This window comes from Schistocerca americana, chromosome 2 (assembly GCF_021461395.2).
Source record: "Schistocerca americana isolate TAMUIC-IGC-003095 chromosome 2, iqSchAmer2.1, whole genome shotgun sequence".
Classification (NCBI taxonomy): Eukaryota; Metazoa; Arthropoda; class Insecta; order Orthoptera; family Acrididae; genus Schistocerca; species Schistocerca americana.
This window is the reverse complement of record NC_060120.1, coordinates 675,930,689-675,954,662: the sequence shown is the minus strand read 5'-3', so window position 1 is coordinate 675,954,662 and position 23,974 is coordinate 675,930,689. Positions and strand designations below refer to the sequence as shown.

The 23,974-nt window shown below is 46.6% G+C and overlaps 1 protein-coding gene across 1 annotated transcript in view; it reads left to right on the top strand.

The window, feature by feature from the left end:
• LOC124595483 overlaps positions 1–23,351 on the top strand; it is a 25,444-nt gene extending 2,093 nt beyond the window's left edge. Inside the window, exon 2 of the mRNA XM_047134244.1 lies at positions 22,342–23,351. Coding sequence (XP_046990200.1) covers positions 22,351–23,136 — 786 coding nt within the window. The 5' untranslated portion in view covers positions 22,342–22,350 and the 3' untranslated portion in view covers positions 23,137–23,351. The remainder of the gene's footprint in view (positions 1–22,341) is intronic.
• The last annotated feature ends 623 nt before the right edge of the window (positions 23,352–23,974 follow it).

Here is a 23,974-nt window from a genome sequence, read left to right as displayed (position 1 = left end):
GATAGAACGTTAAAGTGCAGTAATAACTGACGACAGCCTACTCTAAACAAGTCATGACACTCAGGAGCACCAATGGAGGAAGTTTACTGACAGGGCGATCATTCAGTACGGTTGCAGTATGAGCTAGTTTTGTTTTTGTTCATTGATCGGAAATCAGTTAATTCCAGAAAGTAGCTGATTTCAAAATTTTTATCGGTCTGTTGGAATGTTTTGATACATTACTGAGCTAACGTAGGATTCGAATCTCTAGACAGTCACTGGCTTTAAGCTTTGTTAAAGATGCAAAACTGTGCTAGATACGTTGGAGAGCAATTAATTTCTACATAAAGAACGGTCTCATGAGTCCCACTAGTGATACTTAAACACAAGTTCTCTGCATCAGTCATTTATTGTACCATTAGACAGTTCAGTGGTTCGTCATCTTCAGGAGAAAAATTACGTAGCAACACTCCCAGTAGTGAGGGGAAAACACGTTTATAATGCTTATTGAAACCAGATATCTAATTGCGTAGCTTTCCACCCGAATGAAATGCCTTATGGTGTAATAAGTATTTTGTCATCATTGTATAGTACACTGTTCAGACAAAACATTTATTGCGAAACTGAGAACCTACTATTCTGGTACATTTAAAACAGTATGTCTAATAGATTATTTCGTCTAAATAGTTTCTGGATTAAATCATAACATCCAGAAAGCATTTAACAGGTCTTACTCACCGCCTATACAGATTATTACTACATAATAAACGACTAGCAAAAAATGTTTAATGTTTGTCTGCAGTAGCATACTCTCGATGAGATAGCTAATGATCTCGTAAAATTTATGGTGATATGACGCCCACACTGACGAACACTGGAATATCGAGAGGCTTCCTCCATGAGCACAGTAATAGTGGAGTAGAACATACACAGTAGCATAGGGATATGCCATGGCAGCCCTTAAAACGTTTTTAAATGAATCAGCCATACTTCCACAGCGATTTGTAGTGTGTGAAAACACAGCTAAACCGGACTTCTATAACTACAGACTAGCAAAGATAAGGGAATGTTTCCCGCAACCACATCCTCGACCGCAAGGCTGAGTACTTGACCAACAAACGCGGCCGTCAAAATTTCGTAAATCACTTCACTCGCTCTGTGTACCGAAGCTCTGACGGTGAGTTTGCACCCGGCTCGAATTAGTTTTTACTAAGTCCGTACACTCAGCTATGACGGTTATCAATGGCGAACGTATCTAAAACTAAATAGCATCAAATTACTTAATTCTTTTGAGTGTATAAATGAAGTTTTGCTGTAAGCACTCTTACGTGATGAGAATTTGCGCTATTTTGCGGACAGATATCACAATTATTCTGTAAAATAACGTAGAGGCTGATCATTGTGGAGTTGTACTACGAGCTTATGGTACCGCACATGTCGATGAAATGTATTTAAGTAAAAGGAAATCGTATTGCATTGATATTAACTCCCTACCTCACAAGAATCATTACTGCAGACACCTGCAATATTTCTGAATGAAGGAGGCATTCCGACAGTATGTTCAATTTGACATTTAGTAACTATATAAGCATATTGTGGTTACATCCAGTTGCATGTACTGTCTGCCTTCCATTACTCTAATTACCAGTTAAATTGCGGGTGACCATGCCAGTGTTCTTTAGGCTTTGTTGAAATTGTCCGCAAAACAAAGCAGAGTAAGATCATATGTATGAAAAAAGCAGAGGTGTAAGATGCAGCAGATCGTGAGGAATGTGGAGACGGGTAAAAATGTACTGCATTTCACAGGTTAAATAAATCGGCTAGATACATCATTTTATATGTAGAAAAACTGAAAAATCATGAGGCAGCTACAACACGTTAATTCCATGAATGATCTTTCCTTTTCCGCCAAGCTCTGATAGTTCTAGAAAGGAATATCAAAGAAATTATGAAATACATGGCTCAAAGAAAAATTTTTGTGCTGTCCACAATATACCATAATATTGAAGTGAAAATTCTAGAGTTCTCACTGAACATGACTTCGACAAATGTAGATAAATATCCATCACGCACGAGTGACATCATAGGAATTCTAGTGCTAAGCACGTGTTGGTAACGTTGTTAGTCAACCTGAGAACACATTAACGTTGCTTTCTTGTGGAATCAAATTAGAGTTTTGGTATGAGAAATAATTAACGTGTATTTAATGGGTCCACCAGAGTTACCTACTTTCTGGTGGCTATTTAGAACGATGAAGATAGCAAGAAACACAGTAGTACATGCTAAATACGTTTTGAGACGCAAAATCCCCAAGCTTGGCGATCTTTTACAGGCGCTCGAAATTTAGCGCGGACTTCAATGCGAGATGCCTATAACAGTTTCCACACCGAAACTCTGTCTCGAAACCTGGCAGAAAATCAAAAGATTCTGATCGTATGTGGAGTATGTTAGCGGCAAGAAACAATAAATCCCTTCTCTGCGTGGTAGCAATGGAGATACTATCGAAGACAGTGCTGCCAAAGCAGAATCACTAAACACAGCCTTCCGAAATGCCTTCATTAAAGGAGACGAAGTAAATACTCCAGAATTCGAATCGAGAACAGCTGCCAACATAAGTAACGTAGAAGTAAATATCCTCGGAGTAGTGAAGAAACTTAAATCACTTAACAAAAGCAAGTCTTCTGGTTCAGACTGTACACCAATTAGGTTCCTTTCCGAGTATGCTGATGCATTAGGTCCATACTTAACAATCATATACAAGCGTTCGCTCGACGAAAGATCCGCACCCAAAGACTGGAAAGTTGCACGGGTCACACTAATAGTCAAGAAAGGCAGGAGTAATCCAATAACTTATTGGCCAATATCGTTAACGTCGATATGCAGCAGGATTGTAGAACATGTGTGTTCAAACATTATGAATTATCTCGAAGAAAAAGGTCTATTGACACAGTCAGCATGGGTTTTAAAACATCGTTCCTGTGAAACACAACTAGCTCTTTATTCACATGAAGTGTTGAGTGCTATTGAGAAGGAATTTCAGATGGATTCCGTATTTCAGGATTCCCGGAAGGCTTTTGACTCTGTACCACACAAGCGGCGCGTAGTGAAATGGCGTGCTTATGGAATATCGTTTCAGTTATGTGACTGGATTTGTGATTTCCTGTCAGAGGGGTCACTGTTCGTAGTAATTGACGGAAAGTCATCGAGTAAAACAGAAGTGCTTTCCTGCGTTCCCCAAGGTAGTGTTATTATAGGCCCTTTGCTGTTCTTTATAAACGATTTTGGAAAGAATCTGAGCAGCCGTCTTAGGTTGTTTGCAGATGACGCTGTCGTTTATCGGCTAATAGTCATCAGAAGATCAATACAAACTGCAAACAGATTTAGAAAAGATATCTGAAAGGTGCGAAAAGTGGCAGTTGACCCTAAATAACGAGAAGTGAGGTCATCCACATGAGTGCTAAAAGGGACGCGTTAAACTTCGGCTACACTATAAATCAGTCTAATCTAAAAGCCGTAAATTAAATACCTAGGTATTACAATTACAAACAAATTAAATTGAAAGGAACACACAGAAAGTGTTGTGGGGGAAGTCTAACCAAAGACTGCGTTTTATTGGCAGGGCACTCAAAAAATGTAACAGACGTACTAAGGAGACTGCCTACACTGCACTTGTCCATCCTCTTTTAGAATACCGCTGCACGGTGTGGGATCCTTGCCAGATAGGACTGTCGGAGTACATCGAAAAAGTTCAGAGAGAGGCAGCACGTTTTGTATTATAGCGAAGTATGGGAGAGAGTGTCACAGAAATGATACAGGATTTGGACTGGACATAATTAAAAGAAAGGCGTTTCACGTTGCGACGGAATCTTCTCAAGACATTCCAATCACTAAATTTCTCCTCCGAATGCTAAAATATTTTGTTGACTCCGGCCTTCATAGGGAGGAACGATCACCACAATAAAAATAAGAGAAATCAGAACTCGTACGGAAATGTGTTCATTCTTTCCGCGCCCCCCCCCCCCCCCCCCCCCCCCCAGGGGATCCACAAATCTTTTGTGGATACGTGCGTAGCGAGCACGGGACCCCGAGCTAATGTGGCCCTCCTTCCTTTCCGGGCTGCATACCTTCCCTTTCCGCATCCTTCCCCATCCCCCATCTTCGCCCCCCCCCTCACCACTGGCTCTTTCCTTCCCTTTCTCCCCCTCTGGGAGTATGGTTTGTGCCTACGTCCAGAGACGGACGCTTGTAAATGTACCGCATTCTTCGCCTTCCTTGCTTGTATGTCTTCATCCTTCCTTTGTAATTCTCTTTTCCTTACCTCTTCTCTTTACCCTTTTCTCCGCTGCGGCGTTTGAGACCCCCTCTTCTTTCCTTTCCCTTTCTCTTTCCTCCTCCCTGTGCGTGTCTGAAGGCCGACCCACGCACTTCCATGCGTAGCCGGTGACGGGGTAACGCGTAATTCCCCGCCCCGGGTAGACAGGTAGGACACGTACGTACCCCCCTGGTAACGGCCAGGCCCAGGGAGGGGTGATTACCCGAGCTGATACCTTCTGACAGTGCCGATTGGTCCCTCCGTCCGTTTGTCGGGAGGTGTGACCTGAGGTGTGAACAATCACCTAAGGCGGGAGTGCCCTCAGAGAGGGCCCCCACAAGGGAGGAGCGCGCCATCGGAGACGCCGGTAATCATGGGGGATTCTTCCGCAATGGTTTCTTCACCTTCCACTATGTCTGCTCACAAACGTAAGTTCACTGAGTCTCAGCCACAGTCAGTTCTTCCATCGTTGCCACAGTTCCTTGTTTCTCGGTCTGACGAAGGTCGCGACTTCTCCACGGTCAACCCTTTCATTATTCAGAAAGGTGTCGACGCAATTGCAGGTCCTGTAAAGTCTTGTTCCAGATTACGGAATGGCACCCTGTTGTTAGAAACAGTCAGTGCCCTCCAGGCACAAAAATTGCTGTGTACCTCACTACTACACACCTTCCCTGTCCGAGTGGAACCGCACCGTACTATAATTTCCTCGCGTGGAGTCGTTTATACACGCTCCCTCGATGGCTTGTCTGACGAAGAAATTCAGCACTACCTGTCTGACCAGGGCGTAACGGCTGTTCATAGGGTTATGGAAAGGGTTGACACGAACATCATTCCAACCCGCACTGTCTTCTTGACATTTGACAAAGTTCAACTCCCATCGAAAATCTAAGCAGGCTAGGAGATAATTTCCGTTCGCCCTTACGTCCCAAACCCTACGCGTTGCTATCAGTGTCAGCGGTTCAGTCACACCAGCCAGTCCTGTTCCAACCCGGCCAAATGTGTTACGTGTGGCAAGGATGCCCATGAGGGTGCTTGTCCACCTCCATCCCCTCGCTGCATCACCTGCATGGGTGACCACGCTGCTTCCTCTCGAGATTGTCCCGTTTTTTAAGGACGAAAAGCTCATCCAGGAAATTAGAGTAAAGGAAAAGGTGTCGACCTTTGCTGCTCGAAAATTATTCGCCAGTCGACAGCCCACCGTGCCTCAGAAAGGAAAATACAGCACTGTGCTTGCTTCTCCTCGGCCAACAAAGGAGGCGGCCACGCAGACTTGCGACCTCACCTTTAGTACCACGGTCGTCAGATCGGCCAGCGCAAAGATCGCCCGTTCAACCTCACCACTTTCGCCTGCCCACTCTATGGCTCACCCTTCGTCGGGTTCTGCTAAATCTCGAGCCCAAAAGTCAGACGCCAAGTCTTCGAAAAAAGAGCATTCTCGTGAGGAGTTTTTACGTACCGCAACTTCACAACCATCGGTTCCTCCTTCATCTAAACATCCTACTTCCAAGAAGGCTACGAAGAAACACAGTTCCTCTCCTTCTCCGCCAAGACGTGTCCCATCCACAGCACCACCTGGCGGAAATCGCCCTCGGCCGTCTTCTGTGTCGTCGAGGCGCACTGCTGGTGGCCGGTCAACTGGCCGATCGTTGGTGGCAGGAGCTGCTCCTGACCAACCTATGGATCAGGATCTTCTGCCTTCGACTGAATGCCATTCCATGCTGTCGGTCGCAAGCTCTGAGCAGTCGTTGAGTTGACAGCACCCTTGGTCATGTTCCTCCATTTTCTGATCACCCTATGTCCATTATCCACTGGAATATCCGCGGCATTCGAGCCAATCGGGATGAATTGTCGATCCTCTTACGATCCTACTCGCCGGTCATCTTCTGTCTTCAGGAAACAAAGCTGCGTCCCCATGACCGCTTTTTCTCCCTCATTTTCAGTCCGTCCAATATGACCTCCCCTCTGTTGAAGGCACTCCAGCCCATGGAGGACTCATGATTCTGCTCCATGATACTCTCCATTATCACCCAATCCCCTTAAACAGTTCCTTCCAAGCTGTCGCCGTCCGTCTTTCCCTTTCTGGATACACGTTCTCTCTTTGTACGGTATACATTCCATCGTCCACACCAATGGCACAAGCTGATCTCCTTCATCTTCTTGATCGGCTTCCACCCCCCTATTTGCTGGTTGGGGACTTCAATGCCCACCACCCGCTTTGGGGATCTCCACATCCTTGTCCACGTGGCTCACTATTGCTAGACGTCTTCCACCAAGCGGATCTAGTCTGCCTCAACACTGGGGTCCCCACATTTTTGTCTGCCTCCACGACAAATTTACCTCATTTGGACCTTGCGGTCGGTACTGTTCCGCTAGCTCGGCGCTTCGAATGGTTCGCCCTTGATGATACACACTCGAGTGACCACTTTCCATGTGTTCTTAGACTGCAGCCTCAACTGCCATATATGCGCTCGCGACGCTGGAAGTTTGCCCAAGTCGATTGGACACTTTTTTCGTCTCTAGCGACATTCGATGACCGTCGCTTTCCCAGCGTCGACGATGTCACACATGTTACCGACGCTATTCTCAGAGCTGCGGAACGTTCAATACCACGCACCTCCGAATTGCCCCGGCGGCCCCCAGTTCCTTGGTGGAACGAGGCATGCCGTGACGCAATACGTGAGCGGCGACGTGCTCTTCGCATTTTCCATCACCATCCAACTTTGGCCAACTGTATCCGATATAAGCAGCACCGTGCGCGATGCCGTCGCGTCATCCGCGATAGCAAGAAGGCAAGCTGGAAATGCTTTATTAGCTCATTTAACACCTTCACTCCCTCCTCGGAAGTTTGGAGTCGGCTTCGACGGTTCTCAGGCGCGCCTAGTTTCTCCCCGGTCTCTGGGCTCACTGTCGCGCATGATACCTTAGTGGACCCCGTCGCAATTTCTAACTCATTGGGTCAGCACTTTGCTGAGATTTCGAGCTCTTCAAATTACCCGCCAGCGTTTCTCCCGAAGAAACGTGCAGCGGAAGTGCGACATCTTGCTTTCTCCTCTCAAAATCACGAAAGCTACAATACTGTTTTCTCCATGCGGGAACTCCAACATGCCCTCTCTTCTTCTCGCTCCTCCGCCCCAGGACCGGATGGTATCCATGTCCAAATGTTGCTGCATTTATCAACCCATAGCCTGCGTTACCTCCTTCGCCTTTATAATCGAATTTGGACCGACAGTACCTTTCCCAGGCGATGGCGGGAAGCTATTGTCGTTCCCGTTCCGAAACCTGGAAAGGACAAACATCTCCCCTCTAGCTATCGCCCCATTTCTCTCACGAGTAGTGTCTGTAAGGTTTTGGAGCGTATGGTGAATTACCGTTTAGCTTGGTGGCTGGAATCCCGCAGTCTTTTATCACCTGCCCAATGCGGATTCCGAAAGCATCGTTCTACAGTTGACCATCTTGTTGTCCTCTCCACTTATATCATGAACAATTTTCTCCAGAAACGCCAAACAGTAGCAATATTTTTTGATTTGGAGAGAGCATACGATACCTGTTGGACAGGCATCCTTCGCACACTGTTCTCTTGGGGCTTTCGAGGTCGGCTACCCCTTTTTCTTCGCGAATTTATGGCAGAGCGCACATTTAGGGTGCGGGTGAACACTACTCTCTCCCGTACTTTCTCCCAAGAAAACGGGGTACCCCAGGGCCCCGTGCTGAGTGTTGTACTGTTTGCCATCGCCATTAATCCAATTATGGATTGTCTCCTTCCTGATGTCTCGGGCTCCCTCTTTGTGGACGATTTTGCGATCTACTACAGCTCTCAACGGACCAGCCTTCTTGAAAGACGTCTTCAAGGATGTCTCGATCGCCTCCACTCGTGGAGCATCGAAACCGGCTTCCGTTTCTCACCCAGTAAGACCGTTTGTGTTAATTTTTGGCGACGTAAGGAGTTTCTTCCGCCCTCCTTACATCTAGGTCCTGTCAACCTTCCGTTTTCCGACGTCGCTAAATTCTTGGGTCTTATATTCGACAGAAAACTGTGCTGGTCCTCCCACGTTTCCTATCTTTCGGCTCGCTGTCTGCGTTCCCTTAACACCCTCCGTGTCCTGAATGGTACTTCCTGGGGAGCGGACCGAGTGGTCCTTCTCCGCCTCTATCGCGCCTTGGTGCGCTCGAAATTGGATTATGGAAGCATAGTCTACTCCTCTGCTCGGCCGTCTATTCTTCGGCGTCTCGACTCTATCCACCACCGTGGAATACGTTTAGTGTCTGGAGCTTTTTACACTAGCGCTGTGGAAAGCCTTTATGCTGAGACTGCTGAACCTCCGCTGTCCAAACGGCGGGCAGTCCTTCTGAGTCGTTATGCTAGCCATCTGTCTTCCATGCCTGCTAATCCAGCCCATGACCTTTTTTTCGACGCCTCCTTTGATGTCGGGTATGCAGGCCGCTCCTCCTCTCTACTACCCACGGGAGTCCGCTTCCATCAACTGCTCCATTCTCTTTCCTTCCGCTTTCCTAAAACCTTCTTGACAACTTGGGGTATAGCACCGCCTTGGCTCCGTCCCCGGATCTGCCTGCTCTGTGACCTTTGTCGATTTCCCAAGGATGGTACCCCTTCACTTGTTTATCGTCGGGCATTTGCTGGTCTATGTGCACAAATGACGGACGCCACATTTATTTACACCGACGGCTCGAAAACATCGTTAGGGGTAGGGAGTGCCTATATTGTTGGCGACACCCCAAATCACTTTCGGCTTCCCGACCAGTGTTAGGTTTATACTGCGGAGCTTTACGCTGTTCTCCAGGCTGTCCACTACATCCGCCGCCATCAGCGGATACAATTAGTTATCTGCTCAGATTCTCTCAGCTCTCTCCTCAGTCTCCAAGCTCTTTATCCTGTGCACCCTCTGGTCCACCGGATTCAGGACTGTCTGCGCTTGCTCCACCTGGGGGGCGTCTCGGTGGCGTTCCTCTGGCTCCCGGGACACGTTGGTATCTGTGGAAGTGAGGCGGTCGATATTGCAGCCAAGGCTGCAGTCTCTCTTCCTCGGCCAGCTATTCAATCACTTCCCTTCGCCGATCTACGGAGTGTTCTATGTCGACGTGTTGTTCATTTATGGCACACGCATTGGTCGACACTTAGCCATAATAAATTGCGGGACATAAAAGCTCTTCCTTGCGCTTGGACCTCTTCCTCCCGAACGCGTCGTCGGGAGGAGGTAATTTTAGCCAGACTTCGGATAGGGCACTGTCTTTTTAGCCATCGACATCTTTTAAGCGGCGATCCTCCCCCACTCTGTCCCCACTGCTCTCAGCTGCGGACGGTAAGACACGTTTTAATTGAGTGCCCCTATTTTAATCCGTTACGCTCCCGTCTCCAGCTATCGCCGGATATATCGTCGATTTTAGCAGATGACACGCGCTCAGCCGACCGCGTTCACAAGTTTATTAGTGCCAGTGAAATGACGTCAGTCATTTGAAGCTTTTTTTGGGGACAACCAGCCCCTTTCTGTAGTGGATTTTTAAGCCTTCTTTCTGCTTTTAGTTTCTCCAATTTTATGACTTTCGTTCCCATTGCTGCTGGTTTTCAATTTCGGTTTTTTACTGGTTCCTAAGTCACGGACCGGGCGCTAATGACCATAGAAGTTTTGCGCCCTAAAACCAAAACAAAAAATTCTTTCCGCTCGCTATAAGAGATAGGAATAATAGAGAATTGTGAAGGTAGTTAGATGAGCCCTATGGCAAGCACTTGAATGTGATTTGCAGAGTATCCGTGTAGATGTAGAAAGTATATTCATGCGTTGTAAAGAGCGTGGTCTGCATTTCTGACTGCTTTGTCGCCTTCAGATGACCTATGGAACTGCGAAATATCCTAATAGATAACAGAAATAGTATCTGACAGCGAAATCATGGCTAATCAATTAGTTAACAATTACAGGCAACAAACAGCACAGCGATACATATTCTGGGTAGCGTAAGCGTAAAATGTACTACTCTCACCACAGCTGCTTCGTGCGGCAGTCTTACTATATAGCTGTAAATTACAGAAACCATTTGAAGCGTTTTTCTCCTCTAGTGGTCTTCTCTTGCTTTGACTGGGCGGTGTTCTCAGACATACATACAAGCAGTACCTCATTGACTCCTGATACAGCGGCTTCCTGTTATTTAAAGTTGCGTGTCAGAGGACAGTCGTCTTGCTCAAATTTCTGTTGGTGGAAACGTACTTTCGTGGTAGATCTATGGTGCAGAAATCCCATATAGACGTTAAAAAAATTGTGAGTGATGAATCTAACGTTATACAAAGGGCAGTGACGTTATAATAAGGTACTTCCCACAACACAATCACTTTGAAACATCGAACTACTCGTACTTACGGCAGCCTGCTGAGTTCATCCAGTGTCTTACCCGAAACCTCGAAAAATGATTTCCGCGGTAAACGGACAAAAGTAAAATACGGTCAATAAACAGTACAGGGAAGAAGAGAAGCTTTCGGAATGTTGATACAAAAGAATGCTAAAGATTAGCTGCGTTTAACGGAAAACCAATGAAGTTACTGAATCGAATAGTGCAGAACAAAACTTTTCGCTCAACTCAAAGAAGGGGTGTACTGATAAGACATATCCAATATTACGTCTGTAAGATTTTGCCATTCGTTCTTCTTGTAGCTTTTACAGTCTTGAACCTCAATGTTTTAATATGCACATATGTTTTAATCATAGTTCTAAGCAGCACGAACTGAAACGTTAAAAAGATTCCCGAGGGTGGCTGAATGCCAGAGAAACAGCGTGGAGCGCACGTAAATCACTGTCCCCCCATAACTAAGATATGCTCATTAAACATTAAGGGTTAAAAATACGTACTTCACAAAAGAACTAGCTGATTATCAACCACGAAGGCAGGCAATAATTAAGTTTCATTAGTCGGTAACAACCTCAACTGTACCATACTGCCGGCCGCTGTGACCGAGCGGTTCTAGGTGCTTCACACCGGAACCGGGTGCCTGCTACGGTCGCAGGTTCGAACCCTGCCTCGGGCATGCATGTGTGTGATGTCCTTAGTTAGGTCTAAGTAGTTCTAAGTTCTAGGAGACTGATGACATATGTTAAGTCCCATAGTGCTTACAGCGATTTGAACCATTTGTACCAGACACTTCGTAAAAACATTTGTTACTTGATCGTCTTTGAAAGGTTCTACGGCCCATATCTCTATTAAAGCTTCGTTATGGCAAAAGATCTTGTAACTGGAACGTGAAGCATTTCGTTATTGACCATTAGTTTGAAAGACGACAGGTGCACCTTACGACTCTAAATTCTTTTTTGACCAACATTTTTAGACTCTAGGATACAGTTGGATAATTGTCACTGACTAAATACGCATGTCTTAGGTATCTACGCAGTTCCCTCTTTACTGCACAGCAACACATCTCCAATAGTTTCGGTTTCCATACGGAGTGCACAACTAAGTATTTACGCGCTGGGCCACATTCGATCTTTTCTGCAATAGGTAACACATGAACAGATCTATTGTCGATGCGGCATGGTAGATTATAGCAGCAGTGGCATTTAGCTGACATCCAGTAGCAATGGAAACTTAACATTTCCTCGCTGAAGTCCAGGACGACATTGTTTCCTGCGACATAGATTTATTAAAGATGCGTGGTGCCACAAACATTAACGGTAAAAATGGCCTCCTGAGGGTGATCGTGCTAGATAGTCCAACTCGTGCGTTAATTGTTGAAATCCCGAGTTGGCTATAGGAGGTCCCTGCCCATAATTCTCCAAACGTTCTCAACTGGGGAGACCTCCGGGCACGTATCTGGTGAAGGTAGGGCTTGGCGAGCTCGAATACAAGCAGTGGAAACTCTAGCCGTCTGCGGGTGGACTTTATCTTGCAGAAATGTAATGCGACTTAGGGCAACAAGACACTGAGCGAGCGGGTGCAGTTATCTTTACATAACATCAAATATTGTAAAATATACTATTAAATGAATGAGGTCTCAACCCATCAAGTCCGCAGCTCGTGGCATCGCGGTCGCGTTCTCGCTTCTCGAGCATGGGGTCCCGGGTTCGATTCCCGGCGGTATCAGGGATCTTCACCTGTGTCGAGATGACTGGGTGTTTGTGTTGTCCTCATCATTTCATCATTATTCATGAAAGTGGCGAGTTTGGACTGAGGAAAGGTTGGGAATTTGTACGGGCGCTGATAACCGCGCGGTTGAGCGCGCCACAAACCAAACATCGTCAACCCATCAAAGCGCAAAGGTGAACAAAGACTTTGGGTGTATTAAGACACGAACCTGTGAAACATCGCACATCAGTTTGTAACTGTGCATCTTTCTTCCTTAGGCTACAATGAACTTCCATAACGTGTGACCTTGACATTCATGTTACTATCTTCGGAAGGCTAAAACCACAGTGATAATTACAAATAATCGTACCAAGTAAAAGTTTTTGATGGGTTTTCAATGTGCCTCTCCATTGAAATGGCGTTCTTTCATAACATGTAGGTTACATTCCGAAAATTACACATCAACAAGTTTTCCGTCATTTTATGACAACAAATCGTACTAATAAACGAATGGTTTTCGTGAGATCAACTTACTGATGCTTCGACACGACATATAATTCTAGGAAGTAACTTAATACCAAATCTATCAAATACGGGCGTCTATTGAAGGCCAATATGGTGTTTCCAGACTCTGTACTAAAGAGATGACATGCATATGACGTAGATGGCGTTCCTCCATCTCATGGGTACACGCTGAAACGGACGTTCAAAATGTCATGCCTGATATTGTTCTACATTTTCTGAAACATGCCCGAACATGCTTTTTTCCCGCTATGAATTCAGAAACTAGGCACGCTCACTGTTGACGTTCGAATACACGGTCGGTGTGCCGATGTCTTGTGGAAGGGAAGCCATAAAAGCGTTAGCTTCGTGTGTACGTGATCGCGTTGTAACTTTACGTGTATCGTACATGGAGGTGCAAAATAGGGTCCAGCCCAGCATTTGACTGAACGTGCTTGGGAAACCGACTATAGCAGACTCTGAAGGTGGCCGATGTACCAGCCAGTCGCTGATGCGTCTCTCGGATTCCATCTTCGTCTGGCACATCTTCCTGTCTCGCAAGCTAGCGCGTTGAGTTTAGACTACCAGCAGGTAACAAATTGTTTGACAGTAAAAACATATCAATTTTCCTTCATTTGTTCCTCGTCCAAGTCTTGGTTTAAGATCCCATATAAAATGTGTAACTCTGAAAATGAAGGTTCGTAACACTGCATAACTTACACAACGCGAGCACTGCCTACTACCATCTGGACAGATTTTCAGTACTTCATGCAGGGTCATCTTATAGCCATACGTTACGCGGCTGAATCTCGTTCGTTTTCTCGCTCATCAGTTAACGTTACTTCGTTTTTATTCACTATTTTTATTCACTGTCAAAATATAAGCAATTACGTATTCAAGAGTGAATTTATTAAATTTACGATCTCAGAGCAACGACTGAACCCATCTGCTCATGACCTCACAATTGCTGTTGTATTGGTTGGACGTTCCATTGGTCACTTTGTTTTGTAATGATGTGGAATGTCATTTTACTGAATGTTAATGCAACTGATCTTTAAATATGGCATCATACTGACCATTTACAGATTTCATGAAACAGAAAAATATTTGCTTTAAGAACATTTTTGCAGTAAGACATCTTCCTAAATAAAAATTCATTTGAGCCGAAGAAGAGCTGTCCAGGTGGTGACCTGCATCCAGGAACATTTTTATGACTACAGCGCTATTGTTATACTACATGTAACCAGAACGTTTAAACATACCTGCATAATTCAATGCTGGCTGACAATTTAAAAAAAAGTAGGTGAAGTCAAGGAATTCTGCTACCTGAGCAGCAAAATAACCAGTAATGGACGGAGCAAGGAGGACATCAAAAGAAGACTAGCTCTGTCAAAAAGAGCAGTCCTTTCCAAGAGAAGTCTACTAGTGTCAAACAAAGGTCTTAATTTGAGGAAAGAATTTCTGAGAATGTACGTTTGGAGGACATCATTTTACGGTAGTGAAACGTGACCTGTGGGAAAATCAGAACAGAAAAGAAGCGAAGCACTTGAGATGTGGTGCTACAGACGAATGTTGAAAATTTGGTGGACTGATAAGGTAAGGATCAGGTGGTTCTGCCCAGAATGGGAGAAGATAGAAATATGTGGAAAACCCTGACAGTGCAGGGACAGGATGACAGAAAGTATGTTAATACATCAGGGAACGACTCCCACGGTACTAGAGGGAGCTGTAGAGGGTAAAAACTGTAAAGGAAGACAGATTGGAATACATCCAGCAAATAGAGGACGTAGGTTACTGACGAGTTTGATACAGGAGAGGAATTCGTGCCGGGCCGCATCAAACCAGTCAGAACAATGACTAAAAAAAAACTAAAGGTTGCTGGTCTTTTTGGCGCCCATGTTGATAGTCTACTGGAGGTGTAGCGGATTAAATGTAATTTACAATGTTTGCTGACTGTCACTAGATTTATTTTTGCGGAAAGGAATTGTCTCCATCGTTCACCTGGTGTTGAATCTTCGTGAAACGTCAAATGTGGTTGTCATTAGCTCCTGATATCCAACAAGTACGAACAATTCATATCTCCCAAAAACCTGAAAAACTTCGCTGAAATCATTTATCGGCGAATGACTGTGGTGGAATATTACCTCTGGTTTAAGAACCAGGGAGTCCAGTGAGCTGTGACGAAGCTGTGTGCTAATGATCGGGTATTCTATGTTGTACATTAACATGCAATTCCGTTTTTCGAAAGTTTACGCGAATATCAAGGACAGCGATGCATGATTCGACCAACCCATCAGCTTCCAGGAACCCCTAGGGGGTCCACAACTCTTTTGTGGACACGTGCGTAGCGAGCACGGGACCCCGAGCTAATGTGACCCTCCTTCCTTTCCGGGCTGCATACCTTCCCTTCCCTTTCCGCATCCCTCCCCGTCCCCCATCTTCGCCCCCCCCCCCCCTTCACCTCTGGCTCTTTACTTCCCTTTCTCCCCCTCTGGGAGTATGGTTTGTGCCTACGTCCGGAGACGGACGCTCGAAACTGTTCCAATTTCCTTGCTTTCTACACTTGCAAGTCCTCGTCCTTCCTCTGTCCTTCTCTTTTCCTTCCCTCTTCTCCTTGCCCTTTTCTCCGCTGCGGCGTTTGAGACCCCCTCTTCTTTCCTTTCCCTTTCTCTTTTTTCCTCCCTGTGCGTGTCTGAAGGCTGACCCACGCACTTCCATGCGTAGCCGGTGACGGGGTAACGCGTAATTCCCCGCCCCGGGTAGACAGGTAGGACACGTACGTACCCCCTGGTAACGGCCAGGCCCAGGGAGGGGTGATTACCCGAGCTGATACCTTCCGACAGTGCCGATTGGTCCCTCCGTCCGTTTGTCGGGAGGTGTGACCTGAGGTGTGAACAATCACCTAAGGCGGGTGTGCCCTCAGTGAGGGCCCCCACAAGGGAGGAGCGCGCCATCAGAGACGCCGGTAATCATGGGGAATTCTTCCGCAATGGTTTCCTCACCTTCCACTATGTCTGCTCACAAACGTAAGTTCACTGAGTCTCAGCCACAGACGGTTCTTCCATCGTTGCCACAGTTCCTTGTTGTTTCTCGGTCTGACGAAGGTCAAGATTTTTCCACGGTCAACCCTTTCATTATTCAGAAGGGTGTCGACGCAATTGCAGGTCCTGTAGTCTTGTTCCAGATTACGGAATGGCACCCTGTTGTTGGAAACACACAGTGCCCTCCAGGCTCAAAAATTGCTGCGTACTTCTCTGCTCCACACCTTCCCTGTCCGGGTGGAACCGCACCGTACCTTAAATTCCTCGCGTGGAGTAGTTTATACACGCTCCCTCGATGGATTGTCTGATGAAGAAATTCAGCACTACCTGTCTGACCAGGGCGTAACGGCTGTTCATCGGGTTATGAAAAGGGTTGACTCGAACATCATTCCAACCCGCACTGTCTTCTTGACATTTGACAATGTTCAACTCCCATCAAAAATCAAAGCAGGCTATGAGATAATTTCCGTTCGCCCTTATGTCCCAAACCCTACGCGTTGCTATCGTTGTCAGCGGTTCAATCACACCAGCCAAATGTGTTACGTGTGGCAAGGATGCCCATGAGGGTGCTTGTCCACCACCATCCCCTCGCTGCATCAACTGTATGGGTGACCACGCTGCTTCCTCTCGAGATTGCCCCGTTTTTAAGGACGAAAAGCTCATCCAGGAAATAAGAGTGAAGGAAAAGGTGTCGACCTTTGCTGCTCGAAAGTTACTCGCCAGTCGACAGCCCACCGTGCCTCAGAAAGGAAAATACAGCACTGTCCTTCTTTCTCCTCGGCCAACAAAGGAGGCGGCCACGCAGACTTGCGACCTCACCTTTAGTACCACGGTCGTCATATCGGCCAGCGCAAAGATCGCCCGTTCAACCTCACCACTTTCACCTGCCCACTCTATGGCTCACCCTTCGTCGGGTTCTGCTAATTCTCGAGCCCAAAAGTCAGACGCCAAGTCTTAGCAAAAAAAGCATTCTCGTGAGGAGTTTTTACGTACCGCAACTTCACAACCATCGGTTCCTCCTTCATCTAAACATCATACTTCCAAGAAGGCTACGAAGAAACACAGTTCCTCTCCTTCTCCGCCAAGGCGTGTCCCATCTACAGCACCACCTGGCGGAAATCGCCCTCGGCCGTCTTCTGTGTCGCCGAGGCGCACTGCTGGTGGCCGGTCAACTGGCCGATCGTTGGTGGCAGGAGCTGCTCCTGACCAACCCATGGATCAGGATCTCCTGCCTTCGACTGAATGCCATTCCATGCTGTCGGTCGCATGCTCTGAGCAGTCGTTGAGTTGACAGCACCCTTGGTCACGTCCCTCCATTTTCTGTTCACCCTATGTCCATTATCCACTGGAATATCCGCGGCATTCGAGCCAATCGGGATGAATTGTCGATCCTCTTACGATCCTACTCGCCGGTCATCTTCTGTCTTCAGGAAACAAAGCTGCGTCCCCATGACCGCTTTGTTCTCCCTCATTTTCAGTCCGTCCAATATGACCCCCCTCTGTTGAAGGCACTCCAGCCCATGGAGGACTCATGATTCTGCTCCATGATACTCTCCATTATCACCCAATCACCTTAAACAGTTCCTTCCAAGCTGTCGCCGTCCGTCTATCCCTTTCTGGATACACGTTCTCTCTTTGTACGGTATACATTCCATCGTCCACACCAATGGCACGAGCTGATCTCCTTCATCTTCTTGATCAGCTTCCACCCCCCTATTTGCTGGTTGGGGACTTCAATGCCCACCACCCGCTTTGGGGATCTCCACATCCTTGTCCACGTGGCTCACTATTGCTAGACGTCTTCCACCAAGCGGATCTAGTCTGCCTCAACACTGGGGTCCCCACATTTTTGTCTGCCTCCACGACAAATTTATCTCATTTGGACCTTGCGGTCGGTACTGTTCCGCTAGCTCGGCGCTTCGAATGGTTCGCCCTTGATGATACACACTCGAGTGACCACTTTCCATGTGTTCTTAGACTGCAGCATCAACTGCCCTACATGCGCTCGCGACGCTGGAAATTTGCCCAAGCCGATTGGACACTTTTTTCGTCTCTAGCGACATTCGATGAACGTCGCTTTCCCAGCGTCGACGATGAGGTCACACATGTTACCGACGTTATTCTCAGAGCTGCGGAACGTTCAATACCACGCACCTCCGAATTGCCCTCCGATATAAGCAGCTTCGTGCGCGATGCCGTCGCGTCATCCGCGATAGCAAGAAGGCAAGCTGGAAATTCTTTATTAGCTCATTTAACACCTTCTCTCCCTCCTCGAAAGTTTGGAGTCGGCTTCGACGGTTCTCAGGCGCGCCTAGTTTCTCCCCGGTCTCTGGGCTCACTGTCGCGCATGATACCTTAGCGGACTCCGTCGCAATTTCTAACTCATTGGGTCAGCACTTTGCTGAGATTTCGAGCTCTTCAAATTACCCGCCAGCGTTTCTCCCGAAGAAACGTGCAGCGGAAGTGCGACATCTTGCTTTCTCCTCTCAAAATCACGAAAGCTACAATACTGTTTTCTCCATGCGGGAACTCCAACATGCCCTCTCTTCTTCTCGCTCCTCCGCCCCAGGACCGGATGGTATCCATGTCCAAATGTTGCTGCAGTTATCAACCCATATCCTGCGTTACCTCCTTCGCCTTTATAATCGAATTTGGACCGACAGTACCTTTCCCAGGCGATGGCGGGAAGCTATTGTCGTTCCCATTCCGAAACCTGGAAAGGACAAACATCTCCCCTCTAGCTATCGCCCCATTTCTCTCACGAGTAGTGTCTGTAAGGTTTTGGAGCGTATGGTGAATTACCGTTTAGCTTGGTGGCTGGAATCCCGCAGTCTTTTATCACCAGCCCAATGCGGATTCCGAAAGCATCGTTCTGCCGTTGACCATCTTGTTCCTCTCTCCACTTATATCATGAACAATTTTCTCCGGAAACGCCAAACGGTAGCAATATTCTTTGATCTGGAGAGAGCATACGATACCTGTTGGAGGACAGGCATCCTCCGCACACTGTTCTCTTGGGGCTTTCGAGGCCGGCTGCCCCTTTTTCTTCGCGAATTTATGGCAGAGCGCACATTTAGGGTGCGGGTGAACACTACTCTCTCCCGTACTTTCTCCCAAGAAAACGGGGTACCCCAGGGCTCCGTGCTGAGTGTTGTACTGTTTGCCATCGCCATTAATCCAATTATGGATTGTCTCCTTCCTGATGTCTCGGGCTCCCTCTTTGTGGACGATTTTGCGATCTACTACAGCTCTCAACGGACCAGCCTTCTTGAAAGACGTCTTCAAGGATGTCTCGATCGCCTCCACTCGTGGAGCATCGAAACCAGCTTCCGTTTCTCACCCAGTAAGACCGTTTGTGTTAATTTTTGGCGACGTAAGGAGTTTCTTCCGCCCTCCTTACATCTAGGTCCTGTCAACCTTCCGTTTTCCGACGTCGCTAAATTCTTGGTTCTTATATTCGACAGAAAACTGTGCTGGTCCTCCCACGTTTCCTATCTTTCGGCTCGCTGTCTGCGTTCCCTTAACACCCTCCGTGTCCTGAATGGTACCTCCTGGGGAGCGGACCGAGTGGTCCTGTTCCGCCTCTATCGCGCCTTAGTGCGCTCGAAATTGGATTATGGAAGCATAGTCTACTCCTCTGCTCGGACGTTTATTCTTCGGCGTCTCGACTCTATCCACCACCGTGGATTTCGTTTAGTGTCTGGAGCTTTTTACACCAGCCCTGTGGAAAGCCTTTATGCTGAGACTGCTGAACCTCCGCTGTCCAATCGGCGGGTAGTCCTTCTGAGTCGTTATGCTAGCCATGTCTTCCATGCCTGCTAATCCAGCCCATGACCTTTTTTTCGACGCCTCCTTTGATGTCGGGTATGCAGGCCGCTCCTCCTCCCTACTACCCCCGGGAGTCCGCTTCCGTCAACTGCTCCATTCTCTTTCCTTCCGCTTTCCTAAAACCTTCTTGACAACTTGGGGTACAGCACCGCCTTGGCTCCGTCCCCGGATCGACTTGCTCAGAGACCTATGTCAATTTCCCAAGGATGGTACCCCTACACTTGTTTACCGTCGGGCATTTGCTGCTCTATGTGCACAAATGACGGAAGCCACATTTATTTACACCGACGGCTCGAAAACATCGTTAGGTGTAGGGAGTGCCTATATTGTTGGCGACACCCCAAATCACTTTCGGCTTCCCGACCAGTGTTCGGTTTATACTGCGGAGCTTTACGCTGTTCTCCATGCTGTCCACTACATCCGCCACCATCAGCGGATACAATTCGTTATCTGCTCAGATTCTCTCAGCTCTCTCCTCAGTCTCCAAGCTCTTTATCCTGTGCACCCTCTGGTCCACCGGATTCAGGACTGTCTGCGCTTGCTCCACCTGGGGGGCGTCTCAGTGGCGTTCCTCTGGCTCCCGGGACACGCTGGTATCTGTGGGAATGAGGCGGCCGATATAGCGGCCAAGGCTGCAGTCTCTCTTCCTCGGCCAGCTATTCAGTCTCTTCCGTTTACCGATCTACAGAGCGGTTTATGTCGCCAAGTTGCTCATTTATGGCATGCGCATTGGTCAACACTTCCCCATAATAAATTGCGGGAAGTGAAAGCCCTTCCTTGCGCTTGGACCTCTTCCTCCCGAACGCGTCGTCGGGAGGAGGTAATTTTAGCTAGACTCCGGATAGGGCACTGTCTTTTTAGCCATCGACATCTTTTAAGCGGTGATCCTCCCCCACTCTGTCCCCACTGCTCTCAGCTGTGGACGGTCAGACACCTTTTAATTGAATGCCCCTATTTTAATCCGTTACGCTCCCGTCTCCAGCTATCGCCTGATCTATCGTCTATTTTAGCAGATGACACGTGCTCAGCTGACCGCGTTCTACAGTTTATTAGTAACAGTGAAATGACGTCAGTCATTTGAAGCTTTTTTTGGGGACAACCAACCCCTCTCTATAGTGGATTTTTAAGCATTCCTTCTGCCTTTAGTTTCTCAAATTTTATGACTTTGTTCCCATTGCTGCTGATTTTAAATTTCGTTTTTTTCCTGTTTCATATGTCACGGGCTGTGCGCTAATGACCATAGAAGTTTTGCGCCCTAAAACCACAAACAAAAAAAAAAGCTTCCACGCATCCCTGTATCCTACGCCGAGAAAGTTGCTGGTATATGAAATAGGACTCAATCATTATCAAGGAATTCACTGAATGCACCTTGATTCATGTAGAGAATTATATATTTTCAGTATTTCCACACTTCACAATTTCAGTATCGTTTAACATCATGAGTGGATGCTGTTGCCATATCGGACGAAATTTCATAGATTAAAACTTTTCCTTTTACTAGAAGAGAAATAATCCGAAGAAAATATGCTATCCCACGGAGCAAGCGTCGCTCGTTCCAGATAGCGCTTAGCTAACTCGCTGCAGTCATTTCTTTATCTCTGGCTGCCCTCGGCCGCGTAGCGAAAATTCACATAATGCACACTTTACACACTACCGATAAGTCCATAGCGCGATGGGGATAGCATATTGTGCCGTGTAAAGAGACATTGAAATTCCATATAAACTGAATCAGAACAATTTATTTCAGATGCACTATTAAATTAGTTTCTCGTTTCCATGCAGAGCACGCTACTCGCATAGAAATTAATCAATGGCTTGATAATGTGTTAATGGCTTGTTAAGAGTCAGAGTAGTTGATATTTAGCGTAGAATCAACGTGAAACAGCTTTCTTTTCTTTTTTTTCTCCAGACATTTTGTGCAACTGATTTAAACTCCGTGTCAGGTCACGAAAATTGACATTGGCCGAGAGGGCGGTGTGCTAATCCTACGCCCCTCCATACTGCCTCCAATGCCGCCATTGGCGGTGGATGGCACGGTGGTCGGTCGATACCGATGGGCCTGCCGGGGTCTGTGGACAGAGTTTACGCACGTAAAATTGTTACCTCAACATCTGTGTCATGCTTTTCTTTCCCTTTGTTTTTGCCCCCCGTCTGAAGTGAGGTGGCTTAACTTCTCTAGACTGGATGGAGTAATGCGCGCCTGAAAGAAGCAGCAGTTTAGATTGTTGTCTGTAAAACCACGGAGTAAGTTATGGTCGGAGCAAGGCACATTCAAAAGTAGCGTAATTCAAATCGCGTGTCTGCAAATCCGACTAAGACCACCGTAATAAACTGTATAGTCAATGTCTGTGTTGATCCTTGAGCAAAACAATCGTCAATTTAGTCGTCAAACTGAAAGAGAGTGCTCCGTTATTATGAAGCCGAAGTTTTCAGGGTGAAAAACTTTTTTTTTCACCTTAAACAATATCATGACCAAATATTTAGCAAATCTTTGGTAGTTAATATACGTCCAATTTTTAATGAAATTTATATTCAGGGGACGTTAAGCTAACAGGCTTCCATTGTAATCCATTTTTTGATTTTTATCTCGTTAGTCACTAGTATTTTGTTCTGTTTCAGGTGGCGAAAATGAAGAGACTTCTGAGCTTTCTCACACTACTCTTTGTTGCCTGCCAAATGTGCACAATGCAACAAGCTGTCGTGACTGCAACTGATCAATCTGGCCGCGTGTCCGGTGTGCACCCGTTGAGCGGCGATGTCAGCCCCTATGCGAGAGAACAGATGGGTCCGAGGCTTGACACCTGTCAACAGGACTTCGTTCAGCCGGTCGCCGATTTTATTCTCCGCGTCTTCAGAAGTCAGACTATAAAACGAGGAAAGCAGCAAGTCAAGATACCAGATGTCCACAAGACCAAGTTCAAGGGTGTCGGCCCCATTGGTTTTACAGTCCGCTTTGATGCCACAGAAGGCTGGCTGAGGGATCTATCCTCCCTACGGCGGGTCGGAAACGTAAGCATATCCCGTTATGGCAACAATGTAGTAATGGAATTCGGCGCGGGTCTGCAAAAAATGGAGTTCGGTTATGATAAGTACGATCTCAAGGCTGGCCCTTTCTCGGCCAAAGGTCATATTAGTGGGGAAGTTTTCAACAGTTCAGTAACGGTCAGGGTCTCAATGGACGTCGGTGGTGAAACGTGCAGTCTCGTTCTACTGGACGTGAAGATCAGCATACCCGGAGAGATTAAAATGCAAGCGACAGGAATGGGGATGCTGAACATGTTTTATTCACAAATTATGTCGTCAGTCACCAAGAAATTGGAAGAGGGCCTGCCCAAAGCGGAGGCTAGTCTTAGCAGGAGCATTCAAGAAGTTTTTCAGAAGCTGCGCTGCGACGACGAACATGGTCTTATTTAATATGTCGTTTGACGAATCAGCGAGGAATGTAGTATATAGTCCGACAAGTTTTCATTCCTCTGAAGTATTACTCGTGTGTCTGTCAGATTGTGAAAATGGGGATGACTACGCATGGACGTAAAATTAGACTTAAGTGCTGAAGTCAGACGAAGAAATAAGTTTCTGTGAAATATGACGGAGAAGTAACTTCTTCGTAACTTTTAAATGTAAAATCACACCCGTTTTTTTTTTTCCTTTCTAAATTTGTTGTAAGTCATAATAAATCGGACTGAGAGACTTATCTTTCACTGTTTATGCACGAAAACCTAACTAAATCTTCCTCTACATGTATATTTCCTGTCTTCACACAGTTTGTTCATTAATTTCACATCTCCAATTAGTACTCTGATAGTAGCCTACTCCAGTGTATGTATTGCCGTATCGAGAAATTAATTTGATTATTAGTATTATTTTCACAGATTAGATTGTTAGGTACAGTCAAGTCGACTCCGCGTTACATTCTTCTTCGAAACTGATAAACGTAACATACACAAAGTTAGTCATTGGAAGCTACGAGACAGCTACATGGTAAGGCGCGTTGGGACATTTAAAGACCACACACATTAGGGGAAATAAGTCGTCCTGAAGAGAACTGCTGCAAAGACAATCGAAACCTACTTTACAATAATTTTTCAAAATGAATGCCTCTTCAATTTCTCGTTTTCGGTCTGTACGTAAATCTGTTAAAACACCCGTTATGTCAGCTAAACAACGTGGTACCGGGTGGTTTAGTTTTCACGTTCTGAAAAATAATCTGCAGTAAATTATGGTGTTGTCGTGAAACTGCTTTCATTCCACC